The sequence below is a fragment of the Neomonachus schauinslandi genome, chromosome 1, assembly GCF_002201575.2.
Source record: "Neomonachus schauinslandi chromosome 1, ASM220157v2, whole genome shotgun sequence".
NCBI lineage: Eukaryota > Metazoa > Chordata > Mammalia > Carnivora > Phocidae > Neomonachus > Neomonachus schauinslandi.
Window position 1 is genome coordinate 131305354 of NC_058403.1, and position 20570 is coordinate 131325923.

The 20570-nt window shown below is 36.8% G+C and overlaps 1 protein-coding gene across 1 annotated transcript in view; it reads right to left on the minus strand.

Moving 5' to 3' along the window:
• Positions 1–20570, minus strand: part of SATB1 (SATB homeobox 1) — a 98634-nt gene that overhangs the window by 39386 nt on the left and 38678 nt on the right. Inside the window, exons 6-8 of the mRNA XM_021678797.2 lie at positions 10551–10662; positions 7795–8249; positions 100–312 (exon numbers count right to left, since the gene is read on the minus strand). Of these exons, the coding sequence (XP_021534472.1) occupies positions 100–312; positions 7795–8249; positions 10551–10662 (780 nt within the window). The remainder of the gene's footprint in view (positions 1–99; positions 313–7794; positions 8250–10550; positions 10663–20570) is intronic.

Sequence of the window (20570 nt, forward strand, 5' to 3'; positions counted from 1 at the left end):
AAGAAGAAGAAGAAGAAGAAGAAGAAGAAGAAGAAGAAGAAGAAGAAAGAGAAGAAAGAGAAGAAAAAGAAGAAGGGAAAAGAGGAAAGGAGACTTCACCTGGGGAGGGCGGCTGGGCGGTGTGCTTATCAGGGGGGCAGGACCCATAGCCGAGGCAGCATTCAAGCTCCTTTCCCTTTCATCCTGGTAAATCCGATCTCTTTCAGCTTCTGGTAACTGCAAGAAATTCTGCATAGCCCGAAGGTTTACCAGCAAAGACTGGGATGCAGTCTTGGGGTCCTCTTCCTTGCGGAGGATTTCTGAAAGCAAGCCCTGCAGGGAATGAAAGGCACAGGGTGAGCTTGCTCCTGAGTTCTGCCCAGCCAGCCACCGGGGACCCTTCCCTCTCCTTCTCCACTCTGTTTAGAAAATGAATAGTCAGAAGCATTAATTCTACACAGAAATATATGAGTTACAATTGAAGTGGTAGAGAGGAGAGCTACAATTGTATTCTTAATTTTATTAAGCATCTGCTTTACATATAACACAAACTGAAACTGCCTAATTGGTCTCCTTCCTTTGAGTAGCTTAACTTGCCATGAAATCTTTCACAGGGAGACGATCGAGGGAAGTTAAGAATAAATGAAATGCTCATAGTACAACAGCATTGAACTGTATAGTTCTCAAGCTGCCTAGACAAAGGCAGTGGAATGCCGACAGCCCAATATGTAAAGACACAAAGCCACTTCTAGAGAAGGAGAACTTTCAAAGAAAATACCAGAAAATGAATTGTAACATATTAGAAAAAAGAATATTACTAAAGCATGCTATGTTTTCACAGGCAATATTTTAAGTTATCCCTTAATTTTCAAATTAAGGACAAGTGATTCCTTCTACTTACCATTTAAGGAAACTCTACAGCCTACCCTGAATAATTCTAAATACTGTCATGCTATCACTATACCTCTGGGTAACAGGTTGGAATTCTGAACTTCAGAAAACCACTGATTAAATTTGAAATACATAACCCCATTTTTACATTGCAAAAATCCATCACAGCATGCCCAGGAAAAGAATACAATTAAATTCTGTAGTTGCCAAATTTCTTAAGGAATAGAAGTCTTTATTAGTAATAGAAGAAATTTACAAACCATTAGTAAACTCCTTTAAGGTGTCTCTCTCTCCCCAAATACTAGGGCATTGTCAACCATTTTTTTTTTTTTTTTTTTTTTGGAAGAAGCCTTTCAAAAATGAATGGGTTTCCTCATTTTTGTTTAAGGAATTATATGTAATAGAAGGATTACAAAAATTTTCTGCCCATTTGATAAGAGCTGAGCAGCCTTTACCTCTTCCATCTTGTACATGAAATAATGCCTGGAATACCAAGACACATTTGCTTTCTACATTTAGCCAGAATATCAGTTTATCACAAGATAGTTCCAAATAAAAATGTTGTCAAGATCTCCATGCCATTTGCAAATTTCACTTTCCAATAACCCTGCAGAAACAGTGAAAGGGAACATTTGGGGAAGGGGAGGCCAAGTGTCATATCAAAATGATTGAGACTAAAGATGATAACATTTGCATTTTTTCATGGTTTCCTAGAAGTGCAAATGTAGTTTTGTTCCTAATTCCTCAGGGATAAGATACCATATTGCCCACATATAACACCTACATGCAGATAGAAGCACTGTCCACTTTAAAAATGGTTAATAGGCTGCTATTAAAAAGAACCTCCAATAGGCTGAGGGGGCTTAGGAGTAAATTTTAGTCTCTCACTTGTTCCTGCATCCAAAACCTGGAGAGTGGACCCGAACTTTCAGTTTCATCATTAAAAAATGTGACTGAAGAATGAAGGGTGCATGTCCTTTCATTCATAAGACTGACAAGTAATGCTGCAACTGTGTTTATACAAGAATAAAACATCCAGTCAATTTAACTAAAATTCAAACAGGCAGTCAATCATCCAGCTATTTAATTTGCACAAGGCCAACTAATTAGATTGCCTGTGTTTTTGATGTGTCACACTGAAACCGAAAAATACAGGTCTCAAAAAAATGCTTGAAAAGAGGTGTAAAAAAATAGTCCTTACGCTCTACTTTTCCTCACCAAATGTTCTATATTAAAAGATGTGCTTGGCAAAGCAATATATATGAATTACACAGAAATCAAGAGACAGAAATGTACAGTATAGATAAATACAATGTTATCAATTCCTTGAGCATAATAACCTAATATTCATTTTTGTCATCCCAGCACAATACCTACCACATAAGTGTTTGATAAATATTTACTACATGGATTAATTATGTGTATTCAGACCGCAAAAGGAAAAAATTATAAATGACTGATAGAAACTTAAGAACAAGATATGCTACTCATGGGTAAATTCTAATGGTAATTCTTACTTTAATCAAGGTAAGGCTTCAATGAAAAGTTATGTGGCACTTTGTAAGACATTTATCTACATTAACTATTCAGTTAATTTAAAAAAAACAGATTAGGTCAAAAGAGATCCTATAAATATTTAGGACGTTATTGTGTTTGGGAAATTTTAAATTAGACATTTACAAATCTCAAATAACAAAATACTGTATCATCTCCATTAAAAATGTTCTCTGAGACAGCAGAGAACTATAGTGAGAAAAGCAAACACATGAAAAAAATACATAATAATATTCTCTATCAAGTCTTGTTAACATGAAACTAAGTCATCCCTGCATGTCTAAAACTAGAAGATAGTAGGTCACCTGGGAGAAAATTTAAAATTTCCTCTACCCGTATTGTGATGTTGGTATGACTTCTCAGTTGAGCATATAAAATGTTTTAGGGGCAAAGCATTTATTTCCACTTAATTATTCTACTGCAGCAAGTACAGTTTTTCTGCCTGCAATATGTTAAAATCTAAAGCGGTATTTCAAATCCTGGAACACTCAACGAGCTCTAAAGCAGCCAGGCTAGACAGTGTCAGGTGTTTTAGAAACCTTTGGATTTTTTTTTTTTTTGGCCCAGGCTTTCAATGAGGGGAGTGCCCCCTGGTGGAAATGCTTGAAAATATTGTTAGAAAATGTTTTGATTAGAATGTGTTAATTACCCCCCTAAAAAAATTCATGTCACTTGAGAATAAATCTGGATGCAAAATGACTATTAGAATCTGAATATGAGGGATGCATGTTCTCGTCCTGTTCAAGTTGTTGTTATCTGAGTAGGTGCATTTACGGACTAAGATGTACATGGCCTCTGTTTCCCATAGTCAAAAATACACTTCAGACTTAGGTCAAGGTCATTTGTAGTAATCCCCCATGAACAGTAAGAGGTATCTATTACCAAAATTTTTCCTTCGTGCTAAAAAATCATATGTCAAGGTCATCATGTACCTTACTTGCTATCTCAGAGAATACACTAAAACATCAGGACTAAAACATATCATCAGTACTGTGCACCATAGGTGCTCAATGAATTTACTGAACAAAATCAAACAAAATCATCAGTCATTCTTGTGCCTGAAAATAACTTGAGAATTTGTGTTACGTAGTAAGTGACCAACAACTCATGAATATTAATTTTATTGGAAATGAGAAGCTGCTTTTCATTTGGACTTTACATCTTCAAGTAATGTACTACGTGCTTTATACCTAAAAATATAAAATTATTCTGCACTGTCATTACACAGGGGTGAAGTGAGAATTCCCATTTTTTTGACTTAAAGAGTGAACTTACTGATGAATTCCTAAAACTTTTTTACATTCCAAAAAGAGTTTACAAGTTATTACAAGTAAAATTCATTAGTAATTGTAAAAGAAAGAAAAAAACCTTCAATAAATATTATCAGGACTTCCAAAAGCTAATTAGGAATTCTTTAAAACAGCAGATAGGCGAAAGAGACTGCCAATAGAACAAAAGGTCTGTCTGGCCTCCCGTTTGTCTCCTCTTTGAACATAATCACTGATTCAAATAGATTTTATCAGCTTCATGGAACTTCAAAGCCCTCAGAAGGAAAATATGATTTCATGAAACTTCCCTCTCTAAAAAGAAAATATGTTGAATATTCTTCAAGACTACCTGCCTCTCTTGTTTTGTGAATTTTTAATCACATGTCCAGGTGAAAGACTATTTTCAACTCCACCTACTACCTTGGACTCCTGCCAAGTAAGTTATAAGCAGACGCATTTATCTCTGTCGCTTGGGAGGCTAAATGAGAGCTGTCACGTTGGGGTAATAGCACCTTTTTACCTTTTATTCAATAGTGATATGGATAGTGGACTTTCCTTAAATTACACTGTGAAGAATTATAGGAACACAGTAGCAATTTCTGTTATACTTAAGCAGGCAAATTTCTCTCCACCACATAATTTACAGAACTCAAATTCAATAAAACATTACATGATGGTCCATTACTGTTATCAGTTTTGAATAATCCATCTTCATTCTTTATTTTACTGGAAAATAAAGTGTGCCAAAGACAAGAGGAGGGGGGAGAAAAAAGGGAAAAAAGCCACAGAATGGGATGAGAGTTAACTCTGGGTTTTATTAAAAAAAAAAAAAAAAGCACTAACAAATATATTCGCTTCTATCACAATCCTTAAATAGCAATAATACAGAGAAGTGAACTGGAAAGTATAAATCTAGAAGCTTCGGCAATTATTTTTAGCCACAGGTTTCCATTAAAAAGACATCAAGTAGGCATAACTGAATGAATGACATATGCTAAAAGCTGGTATCTTCAGTAGCAATTAAAGAACATATGCCCATCAATTCAGAAGGGGGGAAAAAGTCCTTAGAACAGTAATTATATAAAATTCACCATAAATTTTCAGAAAAGGTAAACTTTTTTTTTTTTAATAGTCAAGTGTGAAAGTCTTAAAAGAGGGGTTTTAGGAGACCCAATTAGGATGATAAGAAAATTCTCCAGTTAAGAGTTAAAACATGAAATCCAGGATTTTAAAGTTGCACAGAGCTGTCAATGACTAAAAGAGTCTCAATTCATGTTAGTTTTATCTATTATATTAATATTTTAACATACTGTTTATAGGGTACCAGTTTCTTTATCTGATCATATCATAACTTTGCATTTGCATGTACATATTTTACATTAATTTTTTAAAACTTGGAGTTGGAATTGCACATTGTAATAAGTGCACACAAATGTGTGATGTGTGATTTAACTCTGCAGAGCTCCTTGTCTATACATATGCATTAGCATGTGTATTTTCGTACTCCACACTCACACCATACACTCTCACTCTGCACCTGCTTTTATTGAAATGCATACACTTTGAAATAAACACACTACATGCATTCATATGAATGTATAATCATTAAAATAAATGCAGCTGTGTGTGTGAGCGCGTGCGTGTGTGTGGTTTTTAAGTATGACCACCAAAAACACATGTATGCTTGCATGTTTAAAAGCTTGTTCCCCAAAAGTGAACACTTAAATATACATAGAAAATTACGCTTATTTAAGTCAAACAGCTTCACATATGGCCAATATCCACTTCGACTGAGGATACCAATTACCAATATAAAGGTTTAAAACCAAATCCCTCTATCACCCAGGGCTCCAAATAATTTTTATGGTAGTAACTTTTTTCTACATTAGCTCTTTTTAATAAAGAGAGCTCGATACCAAAGCTGTCACTGTTTTCATTCCCCCACCACCCTCAGGAAAATTTAAGTCACTGTTTTTGATGTTAACCACAGAGATAACTATCTTTTCAAAGAGATTAATATAGCATAAAAAGAGAGTGAATTCTAATTCTGCCATCTTTCCAGCAGCAAATCCTACAGAGATCCATGGAATCAGTCAATGTGAGAACCAAATGCAGAACAAGTGGTCAAATCTTCAGAGTAATGGTGTGACATCAAAACCCAAGAGAAGAAAAACTGTACCAATGGAAAGTGACTTCACACATCCCTCAGCTAAAGTCTCTTGTCATTCTTCACCATATAAAATACATTCCTTAGTGCTTTAAGAAATAATAAATTGCTCAATTTTTAAAACATTTATCAGTAAATCTGTATTTCATTTGTGTTCATGTCAATGTTGTCTTCGTGGGCTTTCAATTAAATTGACAAGCATTTTACTGATCTATTATGTAGAAACCTATTTTTTGCCCAGTACTGAGAAATACTAGCAGTTACTGCTATTTCCAAAAATAAAGAATGCTGCCAGAAACAGGATTATCTAGAGGTTGATTCTTGATTCATTCATTCATTCATTCAATTCTTTAAATTACTGCTTCCCAGTTGAATATGGTATCATGAAATTTACCAGATACTAATGAACACATTTTCAAGTTGTAAAATAGAGAACTAGGTAAAATCATACAATCTTAACCTGAGACATAACCTTCTGCAACTACCCTTCAAAAAAGACAAATGATGCACAAAAAACAGATAAAGAAAGTGAAAACAAACACTGAGTTAGTTAAAGGCTTTGTCAGGCCTCCTAACTTTCAATCCAGTTAAGGCAAGGCAAAAATAAGTCACTGCTGGGATTCTCCTAGGTATGGAAACTGCCAACAAGGAATTAATACTAGATTATTTTTGTACCAGAATCTCATTCTTATAATCATGTAATAAACAAAATAACTTAAATATGAAAGGAAAGTATGAGTCAGGCCAAAAAACAAATTGACGAAAGAAAGAACAGTGGTAAAACAAGAAAGTTGAAGGACATAATGTCCTGATTTCTAATCAAAGTTACATGTTCTCTTGGTTTTTTTAGTGTGCCTGGGCCAAAAATAAACACCATACATATTGTATTAATTTCCAAAAAAAGAAATTAAAAAAAATTCCTCTCATTCACAATTTAATAGAATGGATTTGTTTCAGGCTTTTCATCTTAAGGCCTTCCCATACCATATTATCACTCTTTCTCCAGGTCCCTCTAAACATCTTCCCTGCTGATGGTATCTTCACAGGTATTTGCCCAGGAGGACAAAGGTGTGAATACGAGGAGGTGTATGCAGATCTCAGGGAGAAGTCTGCAAACTAAGGCCTACCGGCCAAACCTATCCCGGAGGCCAGTTTTGTAAACACCAGGACACTCACATCCATTCACCTACTGTCCGTGGCTGCCCAACACAGGACACTGTGACACAGCTCTTATGGCCCTCAAAGCCTAAAATGTTTGCTATCTGGACTATTACAGAAAAGATTTGCTGATCTCTGATCTAAAGAATGAAGTTTGGAGGAATACTAACAATAATGTAAAGGGGGAGAGGACAAAGCTAAGAAACACTTTAGGTTAATAAGCCATATGTATACGTATATGTATCCTCCCCCCGCCCCCGCAATGGCTGTTCAAATTAAATGGCAGAAATTGCTACTGAGTACCACAATGTTTTTTGGGGTCCCCCCGCCAAAAGTTGTACTGGAACATAAACAGGGCACGTTTACATGGTCATGTTTGACACGGGGCTCACAGGAAAGATAGTAGTAGGCTAGAAGCCAGGAGTCCTACCAACGGCCCTGACCAAATCATGAAACATTTCTCAATCTGCTACTACCACCAGCCTATGCTCTCATTATGTAAAAGGATAGGTAATGCCAGTTCGAAATATAATTGACAGTGAATTTATTCTTTCAAGGCCCCTGAATCAAGATCAATCTGTATATAGTTCTTTCTTGGAAGTTTATGACAGGGGAAGGAGTGATAAAGCTTAGGCACCCCCAAGAACAGACAATACGATCACATGACAGGAAGAATTAAATGTTAACACAGAGTAAAAGTACAAGGATTAGTAGAAGATGGGACTAAAGAAAGAAGAGAGAAAAAGAGAGAACCATTACCAAGAGAACAAAACTGACCTGAGTTCTGTTAAAAGCCACACGTGCAAATACGGCTTGGGAGATTCCTGCCCGTTTCAGTTCATCACGTACCCACTGGTAGATTTCGGAAGACACCTCTGTGTTGGTGGAAACCTGTTGCTCCAAAGGCTTATTCATAGATCGACTGACAGGGGGAGGGTGGTTCAAGTACTGTTGGTTTAAGGACTGCTGGGCTAAAAGTCTATTCACCGCATACTGCTGGTTCAGCAGCTGAGCCATCACCAGCTGCTGGTTGACCAACTGAGGACTGATGGGCGTTGACACAAGCCCAGGGTGCAGGTTCGGTAGAGGGGTCCGGACAGAGGGCTGGCTCCCGTGGGAGAGCTGCGCGGGGGACGGAGGCTGCTCAGCTGTGTTCCCTGGGACCGGCTGCTGGCCGAAGTTGACATGATTGGCACCTTGCTGGGATAGTTCAGAAAGGCTATCCATTTCAACTAAAGTAGACAAAAGGAAAGTCAGGTTAAGCCAACAGCGATGGTACTGATAAGGATTTCTGACCATTTCCTAAATACAGACAGTAGGCACAGGGCACATTAAAGATCCAATTAAACTAAGAAAATTTCAAGATGGAACTCAATGGCTATGTTTTTACTTCCCTCTTTTGCACAACTCTACAAACTTTGAAAGGGGTACTATCAGGTACTTCAGGTCTAATTTTATAATGCGGTTTAGACTTAAGGCATAAAATTAATTATTTTCAAATTCTATGTGACTAGTTTTGGGGTCAAACTATTATTCACTCTCACTACTCCAAGAAGGCTTATAAGCGATGGCTATTTTAAAATTAAAATAGCTTCTAGAAGAACACAGACTGCTTAATAGCAACTAGAGCTAAGAAAATACATGCACTAACGAAAAAAGAAATATACATGTATTTTTTCATGATATATATTAACTGTTATTACTCGAGGCAAAAGGTTTGAAAGGGAAAAGAGGACATAAATGTTATCTACGGTCAATTTTTACCTAGCCATGAGTATATAAAGAAGTAACCAATATAATAAATAAAATGATCATAATGATAAGTAATAATAACTGAGGACATATTGAACACTGGGGTTGGGTATCTTATATGGCTTGCTTCATTTAATTCTAACTCTCATGGGTGGCAGGTGTATCTGCAAGAGAATGAAGCAAATGATTTACTGTATTGCAAGCCAGTATACCTAGTTTTGCTAAGATCCAAATGTTTCTTGAAGAAGCTATGTCTATCACCAGATGCTAAAGACAATCTTTCAAGGAAGGGGCGGGGAGTCATCCCGGTACAATGGTGATACTGTCACGATTTTGCAATTTATTATCACCTACCAGGATGAATGCTTCTCCCTTGGCTAGGTCTCTAATGTGGATTGGCTGAGAGTCAGCTGTAAGTATGTCAAATGTTTTGCTGTTGCAAGGAAGAGACTGGTTTGATGCTCTTAAATGGAAAGGCCGAGCATGGTTGGTGTATGTAAATAGGTGAGTCTTTTCCAAATAGCACACCATGTTTCTGATGTATAGACTCTGGCTTGATTTTAATCATCATTTCTCTCTTTATTAAATATTCAGGCTTTATATTTAGAGGAACTTATCATATTGCCATAATCACTGATATATGCAAAATATAACTAAGAATTGGGAAAGAAACCTTCCATTTCTACCAGTGATATCAGCCCAAGTGGGCCATTCACAGGGAATAGTAATTCAAGCAATTATTCCAAAAATGATGCATTGTCTTCATTACAGCTCTAAGCTATAAAAGGCAAAGAATCTGTTTTGGTAGATGGATGGCTTTGCTTCAAATATTAAAAGCTAAAACATGCTCAAAATTCAGGTTCTCTTGTTTCTTAAAATCTTTAGAAGTCATTATTGTTATTGTTGTTATTAAATGGATGCAATGGAGGAAAGAGAAGCAGATTTAAAACAGGGCACAATGCTATGCATATTAAACATCCCGTTCCTATATTATTTGGAAGGTACGAGTATGTGGAAAAAAACATTAATAGAAATTAAAACATTAACCTTGATCACAGTGTTTGCTTTTGCAACACTAGCAAACTCAAAAGGGAGAAAACGTCATAATCTAAATGCTCAGGCACAACACACAACTTTTATCTGTCGTTTTTTACACTGCCGATAATTTTTAATGCATTTCCTGCATAACGCATATTGACCTGAAGTTACATGTGAAGATGGGCAGCCATATCGGAATTAAAAGTTGAGAAATAGTGTAATGAGGTCTCCCGTATGGATGGTGAAGCAGTGTGCTCACCGAAGTGCCTATCTAGAGGGGCTGGGGATGAGAGCTATAAAAATCACTTGATCTCAATTGTGGAAACTATAAATACAATTTAATTTCCTTAAAAATTGGGTGTAAAAATAGGCACTTTCTCTTTCTCTCAAACAAAAACAAAACACATAAAAGCATGATTTATCTCTGAGAGAAATCACAGCTAATATTAGTTATTCAAGGCCTGGTTAGGTCTTCACTGAGATGTTAAAAAATGACAGCTTCCCTCCTCCCGCCTCGATTTCCTGCATGTCTGACAACCAAGTCAGTTTGGCTGATTTAAACACAAACATTTATTGAATTTAATTATCTCATTATACTCATACCCACTCCCCACCCTCAAAGAAACATTCTAAATTGATCTCTAATTGGGCAATCACAAGACCTGGCTTTAGATGTGACTTTGATAAACCCCCAAATGACACATAATGGTATGTAGCCACCATTGCAACAGTTTTTTGCTTACCCATCATATCTTTTGTCTTCTTGAAATGTTTGTACCACCTTCCAAATTCTTGACATTTTGCTGCTGAGACATTTGCATAGTAAGTGCTGTTCACAATGGAAGAAATCATACTCTGCATGAAGAGGGGGAGAAACATTTGTAATACATATCGGCACAAGATGGAACACAAAAATGATTTCAATTGTGTAAATGGTATTTTTTTTAATCAACTGAGTACCAATACATTTCTGTTTCGCACTTTGGCTTAAAGCCTCAACTTCTTAAAATTCATTAAGTAGCACATCAAATGCTTATTTAAGTAGAAAGCAAGAGTCCACTGAGACCAGTATAAAGCTATCAAACCAACAGACTTTGCTCTAGTATTTATGGAACTTCTATCAATCTCATCTATTCTTAGGCTGACAAACCTTCACTGATCCCAATAAATACAAGTACGTGAAGATGACTTTACGATTGCAATTCATTAATAAACACTACTTTGAGGTTAAGTGACTGTACTCTACATCCCTGCTACTCAAAGTATGGCCCAGGGACCAGCAATATTGGCATCACCTGGAAGCTTATTAGAAATGCATAATTTTAGGGGCACCTGGGTGGCTCAGTTGGTTAGGCATCTGCCTTCGGCTCAGGTCATGATCCCAGGGTCCTGGGATAGAGTCCTGCATCAGGGTCCCTGCTCAGCAGGGAGTCTGCTTCTCCCTCTCCCTCTGCCGCTCCCACCACACCCCCCTCCGGCTTGTGCTCGGGTGCTCTTCTGTCTCTCTCTCCCTCCCCCCCAAATAAATAAAGTCTTTAAAAAAAATTAAAAAAAGGAATGCATAATTTTGGGCCCTACAAGTTTAGCAAGATCCCCAGGGGATTTGAGTGTACATAAGGCTTGGGAAACACCACTTGCACTTTCTACTCCAATAATCTGGGTTTCAACTGGAGGTGCATTAACTACATTAACACTCTTCAAAGGTTAACTGACCACATTTAAGATGAAAACAAACTATTCACAGAGATCCTCATTCAGAGAAAGAAACATCCTACAATCTTACCGCTAGCTTCAAGTACAGTAAAGCCAAGTTCTGAATTTCAAACTAACCATAAAACTTTAAAATATACACATTTCATGCTTACTAAATTTCTCAAGGATACCACAGAAAAGAAAATGACCTATTTTGTCATTTGTCTTCATTCTGCTTTTAACAAAAACCCTGAAAACAAAGTCAACAGTTTAACATATAAAAACAAAGACAGGAATGAGAATAATTTTCGGAGGTTTTGTTTTTTTTTAAACTCATTTTCAACAAACAAAAATGTTTTCTTCCCAGCAAATTTTGGTTATGATAATTTCAGTAACTTAATTCATTGTTATTTTTAACCCTAACACCCATTACCTAGTAGCGGTTCAATTAATTCCCAACTACATTTTAGGAATAAAATGCACCACCAATCCTTCCCCAGCTCCTCTGTATAGAAACACATTTCAGACTTCAGTTGGTCTATGGTGAAATAGTTTACAGAAGGAAGCATTGTTTCGGAGGCAGGGAACAACCAGAAAAGCCAGTTTGGGGACAAAAGTATTTTTATATCATTATCTTCTTTAAGCTACTTCTAATTTAGAGTTCTTTTGGTTATAATTGATTCTCCTGACATCCAGTATCAGTGTTAATATTATAACATGAAGACATTCCTATAATATGTAACTCTTGGGGATCTTTGAAGAACTTCCTGTGAAGTTGTATTATTTATGTAAAATATGGCTATCTTTCCTAAGAGGCACCATATCTTTTTTTTTTTGGACACTTTCTATTTTATAGTCATTTTCACATTTTATTTCTCTAGAAAGACATTCTTAATGTGCTTGTAGTTCTCTGCCATTAATCCAGTAGCTTGCAATTTTACTAAGAGCCTCCCTCAGTCCAGAGTACAAAAAGATACTTAGCAAGTTGCCAAAACCAGAGCCAGATTACCTGATCCAGTTAACAATCTGTCAGCTTCAATCACACTTACTCTATTGTAATAATGGATCAATAAAGTCAGACACTAATAAAACTACTGAGATTGCTGATGGATAATGGTGATTCTGCAAATGGATGACAGTTGATGTTCTTCCACTTTGGTCCAATTTTTAAGACATTATTACTCTTATTCCTAGACATTCTGGCAGTTTCTTAAATGTCAATATAATAGTACATACAAGTTTTAGATGTAGTTTATGTCTTAGTTTTCAAAAATGTATGGGAATTACCTAAATTTTGCTGAGGTTTCTGACAGACATTCAGTCTATTTTAGTTTGCCAACAGTTCTGTATTTGCTCTTTGCCGCACACCTACTATGTGCCTGGCCGGTACTAGGGATACAAAGGCGGATTAAGACACAGCCTCTGCCTATAAGGACTTTACCATCTATTAGGGAGACAGATACATAAACAGATCACTTCAATTTAATGTGATTTAGGAGACCAACAGTGGAAAATATACGGGGGGACAAAAGGAAGAATACATGGTATGTGGAAAAACAACCCATCTGAAATATTTTTATAACATTAGAGCCCGTATGTAATAGTGCTATGTAGTTCATTATTATCCATATGTGGAAAATAATATCCATATGTGCATGATCATCAAAGCTTCCTCCTGCCCTTGTTTAACCCTAACTTGGAAGGCTCTGCCCTTAAGTGACTTTTTGGATGCTTTCTACTCTGTCAAGTGGTATGTGCTTAAGAAACTCTGATTAATGTAAATATTAGCCTAAGCAAGACGTAAATCAAAAGGCTAATCCGCAGGGTATGACACATGCCAAAGCCACTATTTAAATTCTCTGACTTTCTGCGCTTTCAGGGGGCTGGAAAATATTCCATAATTCAGGGTAACTTGGGGTAAACTCTATTTTTATTGGAACAATATGCAGTAATCTCTAAGACTAAACTGCTCAAGTGGCCACTGCATGAGGACTTTTTCTTGCAGTAAAATCCCTATTGGAGACTTAGGTGTGGCATCTGACTGGACTACAGGTTTCAGGGCAAGAAAGAGAGATTTCAGAATCTTGTGGGGCACATGGCGTTTGAAAGATCGTATTCAGTACTGGTTCTTAAATCTGGAAAATCATAAAGAAACGCCTATTACTTGGGTAACACAAATAACAAAATCAAGGGGGGGTAAGATTTTTGCTAGAGGATGAGGATAGGCAGGGGGGAGGCAGACCAAGATCCACGTTTTTAAGGAGAGATGCTTAGGATTCTTACGTCAATCAAAAAAACACTTTGGTTTAAACAGATTACACTAAGTTGTGAGTTTATGCAGCTCTGGGGCTCCATATTCTTTTCCAGCCCAAATGTCTGGCATATACTAAACACACACTAAATATTCATTTGATGAAAGAGAATAGCTAAATCCGCATTTAAGTCCAAAATGTGTAGCACACTGGCAGTGTGACCTTGTTCAAGGTCATTGACTCTCATTCTACCATAATCCCCCTTACTAAATGGGAATCATAGCAGCACTCACTTCATAGGGTTGTTCTGAGAATCCATCCATTTGGGCATGGTTTTTTTCATTCATTCGGCATATAACTACTGAACTCCCACGAGGTGCCAAGCACTAGGCAAGTTACTAGACAAAGAATGACCTGAAGAGAGATACTATCTACACTTACACAGACAATAAATAACATAATGAATGTTACGCAATTAGCACAGAGCTGGGAACATACCCGAGTATGGACTTAAGAGATGTTAATTACTATGACAACCCTCTGCCTCCTCCTCCTCACTGGCTTTTATTATATGATCACATTTCGGATCAGTCGAAAGACTATGCTTTAAATAACAGAAGAGTATCAGAATTTTCAAATGATGTATTTTAAGTCAAACACATTTTCTTATGAAGAACAGAGAGTCTACTAACTAAATTTATTAAGTTATAAGTTGGGTCAAGGGACCATGAGAAAACCACCAAAGGAAAAAAGTATTCCCCTCCTTTTTCTCAATATTCCAGTCTGGCAGTATCTGGTGAGGCTAGCCTGTACCTGACAGCTGGCCTCGGGAAGACAAACACCACTTCTGTGACGTGGATTTTCGAGCCATGCCCTCTCCCCTCTCTGGCTAATAGCAGCTCATCCTTCAGGACAGAGTTCAGGGATCCCCACTTCTGCAAAGCCTTTCCTTAGTGTCCATCCGGCATATAGCACCTCCGCAGCACTCTTCTTCCGGCTGTGAGTCTTGGGTCTTATCTCTCACCTGGACTCACCACAGGGCTGGGCACGTATTAGGTGATCAGTCAAAGGACTAAAGGTCACTGAAATTAGCCATTACTGCAGGCTACCAGAAAATCCTTTTTTTTGTTGTTCCTAAAGGTCAAAGGTGAATGGCAGCTTATCACATGAATCTTTTAAATGCATCACTTTTAGCTGTCATGATAGAACTCATAGTTTAAAGAAACTTTGTTCATTAATTTGCAAGAGATCCCTTCCCAGGTTTTTCAAAATACATCCACACAGATGTCTCGGAAGTCGCAGTGCTTGGTGGTTATGTTATTCCAGTTCTCTCTCTCTCTCGGTGTCTATTTATACAAGCTCTCCAAAGCACTTGGAAAAAGGCACAACTTGTATCGTAAGTTTTCCTATTCAGTGGCCGGTCTCTGCAGAATGTCAGTGTTCAGGGAATAAAATAATCAGGCTGACCAAACTCAGCTCAAATCCCAAGTTCAAATGCCACACAGTACACCAACCAATGAATAGGCCCACAGCTTCCAGTGTTGGGAAACGCAACCTGAAAGTTGGCAGAAATTGGCTGTGGGTCTCATAACCCCAGTGTGACACAATATTCTCATCCTAGGAGCCAAGTTGTAAGCTTTTCTAAGATCCATAAAGCACATGTCTGCTCCCTATGAAGAGCTTCGGTTCTTTCTGAGAGTCTGCTGAAGTTCCGATCTGAAAGAATGCCATCTTCACAGAAACCCCAGTACTCTAGAATGATACCATCTGCCACAGGCTGAGCTGCCTTTTCAGCCAAATACATTATTTATAACCTTTCTAATTGTGAAAAGGTAAGGGTGGAATTTTTCTAAAGCCTGACTTAGATATAGTTGGAACATTCTGAACCTTTGCTCTCAAATACTGCAGGTCTCCAAATGTGAAAAGCAAAAACAACAAAAAACCCATAAGGAATTGGTTGAGGTCATATCCTTTTTCAAGATAGTATATATTCTTTCAAACCCCTACTAGAATATAACTATGCTGTAGGTATATATATTTAGAACACATTTAGAAACCGAAGGAAGATTGTTTTATTTTTTCTACTTGGTCATCTTAGTAGCCAATGAAGAGGTTTAGGGAGAGGTGAGGCCTTCTGGAGGAAAAAAAAAAAAAAGGTTTATCAACTGGGGAAAGGCAGTGATCTGATTACCCTTAAAATTGCTTTGTTTTGCCTTTAACATCAACAAAAAACCCACCCCAAAACAATGCTAATCAGGTTATTCAATCATTTAAACCAAAACTGTTCATGCTTTTCTGCCAAATCAACCAACCACAGCAAAATCTGTTATCTCTGATTGCTCAGCTTCCAGTCAAAAAACAGTTAACCCCCACTATACCAAAAGTTTTCCAAAATACCCTCCCCAGCTCTGCGTGTTCATGGAGAATAAAGAGAAAGCCATGTCATCTTTAAAGGGTAATTGAAGTGCTGTACCATATTTGCATATTACAATATACTCCAATAAACTAAACAGCCTGTCCCGGAAGCCAGCAGCTCCCTAGCATTTCATCTGATCTCCATACTGACTTTTGTGCACTCTCTCTCTATTTTTTAAACAGGACTGGGATATCATGATCAAAACTTACTAAACACTTGCTGACGGTTTAACTGAGGTGGGAGGAGGTAGCAAGAGCATCTACAAAATGGTGGCTCACCCATGTTTAAAGCTTTCAGGCTCCATCAGCAGAGAGGGCAAAGGCTACAACATCTTATTTACACAATTATCTAAATACGATTAAACAGCTGATGGACAAATATTAAACTGGAAAATGTATAGTCATTTCAGCTTAATGTAATCCTCTTTCTGTAAACACCCAGGATGATTTTTTTCAACCAGAACAGTCCTGACATCTCATAAGCCTAAGGGTGAATAGCAAGAGATTGTTTTTGATAGTTATAAATATTCAAAAGACATGCAGACCATCTGCTTTCATAATACAGGTAAAGCAAGACTGAAATGGTGACTGCTGTATAAAAATGATTCTTTTAACAAAGTCTTCCTCTCCTCGAAAACTATAAAGACAGATGTCAAAAACTGTTTACACAGAGCAATCAGGAGCGTGCAAAATGTAATATTCCTTTTACACACAGTGCTTGCTAAAGAGATTTTTTTTTTTTCTTTTTCTTCCCATCTGTGTGTTGCAACACATTTCTACAAGTTAAAAACATTTTTTTCAAACAGAGATCTCATGAATACCCAAAAACATGCTATCTGGTTTCTGAATGCTAATTAATTTCAACTAAGGAATCTGAATATCTTTTTCTGTAGGAAGGAATGTATGTTTTGAATTGGAATACTCCAGAGACAGCAAGGGAAATAATCTTGCTCAGGTTTAATTCTATAAGGCGATTTTCATGGTTCTACCTTGTCTGTAATATGTATCTGCTATGTCCATGTTTTAAATGAAAGCACATTACTGCTAATGTCTTTGGCATAAAGTCTAAAATAATTGTTTTCTGAAATAAATGCCCGCCCATGTAAAATGTATATACAGAAACCTTTAACTTCTCAGTCGATGCAGAGTGATGCATAAAACCCTACAGTTAATTTTCGGGACTGGAACACTAATCTTGACAGTAACCTTTTTATGTATTGTATTAATGGCACAGAGGCATTAAGCACCTTTTTATAATTTTCAATAAAATGAGCATTTACTGAACAATCTGTCAAACTGCTGGCTCCCTATTCTTTTACATTTTTATTTTTTCGAGAAGTGTAACTTCATATACTCTGATGTCCCCTCCTCTTTCCCCATGTCCTGTCTACGGCCTGAATTTTCACAGCAGTTTTTTTACATGCATGTGAAAAGCTCAAAGGTCAAACTTTAATTTTGAATCAAATGGAATCAACTCCATATTCAAATACAGTTTTAATAGGGATTCTCAGCAAATGGGAGTTTTCTTTTAATCCCAAAGGAAACCAAATACCACAAATAATTTCTACTAAAAAGGTATCACATGAGATGGTGACATGGAGCGAATCTGTTGAAAATTAACAGGTAGTCCCCCATCTGGTATTTGGGGGTGGGAAGGAAGGGAAATGGTTTCAATTTACGAGAAGCAAATGGCAGGATTTCTAAGTGTAATACTCTGTTTGTGCATGTTAGCTTATGTTCCCCAAATCTTTCCCTCTGGATCCTCTATTACTTTCTAAGCCATTCTCTTGGGAGATACAACTGGGGCAGATTCGGAATCTCAATTTGTTGAGAAGAGACTAATCACTTATAAATTTTACTTAAACTCCAGTTGTCATAGTTATGGCTCTTGCCATCTTGATCAATCCCAGTGCCTGAAAATGGCATTTTCACAGAAAGTAAACCTTGTATCATGCTAAAAATGGAATCTCAGAACAAAGCTCCAAAAGAATACAAAAGGATGCACAAAGAGAACACACCTAAATCTGTTTTAATTTTCTTACTACATCTCCTAAACATGAAAATGTGATCACTGCAAAGCACAGAAATCTTACTTATTTAAATATCCAATTCATAATTTTTTAAAGAAAATGTTGGTTCACAGTTCATATGGTTTTTCCACATAATTAAAGTAATTTTACATAAGGCCCGGATAATATCCTTTGACCAGATTCTCTACTCTTCTTATATAAGTACTATTCTAGATCTTTCTTACCATACCTAAACCTTCTTACTCGAATTAATTAAATATGCTAGTAAAGCGCTTAAATTAGAAAATATTTGTTAAAAGATGTATTATGACTAAGGGCATGTAATATTTCAAATTAACTGCACATAGAGGCTTACATTTGTTCATCTGCAATAGGCAGGGGATTGAACTAATCTCCAAGGTCCCTTCTAACAGCTTTCAGGGTCTATGAAATCTACATGTATTCCCAAACAGAGATCCTATAGGGTCTCTTCAGTGACTTAAGAAGATTCACTTGTAAGACACATCATCCATTTGCAGGCACTCACTGCCAATGTCCCAACCACAGTTTTATTATTAGGAAGGTTAAAATATACCCCCTACCCCCCATATCTTGCTTATAATGTGATTATTAAAAATACACCCATCATTATTAAATTAAACATTATACTACTCCAAATTGAATTTTTGGAAGTTTCTCATTAATCTAAATCTAGTGCCTTTTATTTTACAGCAAAAAATTGTTTCCTAAGATTCTAAATTTTAGGTACTCTGTACCAACTTGCAAATTTGGGGGAATGCTTGCTTATTCTTTCTCTGATGGTCCGTGTGTACTTAAATCTCCCATCCTCTATGGAGATTAAAATTTCTAATATCTGCATTTAGACATAGAAAAAAAAATAGCAAATTTGTGTTCAGATCCAGGGGTCCTAAATAAAGCATTTTGAAAAACGTTAAGCCACAGAGTAAAGGGACTGAAGAAGTTTGAATCCATTTTTTTAAAAATAAATACAGTTGACCCTTGAACAACATAGGTTTGAACTGCATGGGTCCATTTATATGCAGTTTTTTTTTTTTTTTTTTTTACAGTACTGTATTTTCTCCTATGATTTTCTTAACATTTTCTTTTCTCTAGCTTACTTTATTGTAAGAATACAGTATATAATACATGGAACATACAAAATATGTGTTAATCAACTGTTTATGTATCCGTAAGGCTTCTGGTCAACAGTAGGCTGTTAGTAGTTAAGTTTCTGAGAAGTCAAAATTTATATGTGGATTTTCGACTGTGCAGGGGGTCACTGTCCCTAACCTTGTGCTGTTCAAAGGTCAACTGTACCAGAATTAGGCTCTGTAACTCTTTACAGATTATATATTCCTTCTCTGCATTCCTTCTCCATATGAATGCTAGTAAGAGTTTAAGCCATATTGCTTGAAACTTGGGAGAGAAAAAACAGTCCAGCTTTTAGCTTTTTATGGAACCACAAAATTCTTTGGGAATCTCAGGAAACCTTTGAAAGGTCTCGCCACATATACTCCCGAAAGTAACTTTTAACTTCTAGGTCCCCAGGAGCCCATTACAGGGTCCATGGATCCTCTCAGATCTGATCCAAGATTTCCCAGGAGGCTAAAGTCCAAATCATGTTCTTGATTTCTGTGTTTTATTAGTTACTGTTGTTAACCAAGACTTTCCACGTCTACTCAATAAATATAAACCAATGTCACATTGGCATTAGGTCACAAAGAAAAATCAAATGAATCTGTCTCATCTTTATCAACAGTATGAAAATGCTTCACAGTTTTGCAAACTGCCATATACTGGTAATCACCTCTTTAGGAGTTATAGTAAAATGGTAAAAATGTGTTGCACAGGTTGAGGTTGGACATCAAGAGATAATGAGCCGCGTCCATCACTGGAGGTATGTGCTACTGTAGGCTGAGCTAGTGCGCATGCAGAAGGGTGGACAGACCAAGTCCCTGAGGCCCATTCTGGAATGGCTGAACAGTTATCTACACTTGCAGCTCTCCCTAAATTCAGGTGATTCTGAGCCTTTATACAGCTGACTTTTACACATAATGTGTTTATAGCTCTAAACGGGGTCTCCAATGCCAAATGTGGACTTTAGAACATCAACTGAGGAATGGACATTGCGAGCCCATACGGGGTGGTACTGACTGTTAGCATTTCTATGTTGGCAGCATCAGCATCTTTGTATATAAATCATTTGACTGTGCTTTTGAAATTTCCCTTCTTTATATATTTTTAAATATGAGAAATGGGCAAATGGAACAGTAAAAAAGCATGGATCTCAAATATAACACAACTGAGCCAAAATGAAAAGTATTAGCCATGCTGAAATACATGTTCGATTATGGAAAAAAATCTTAAACATGCA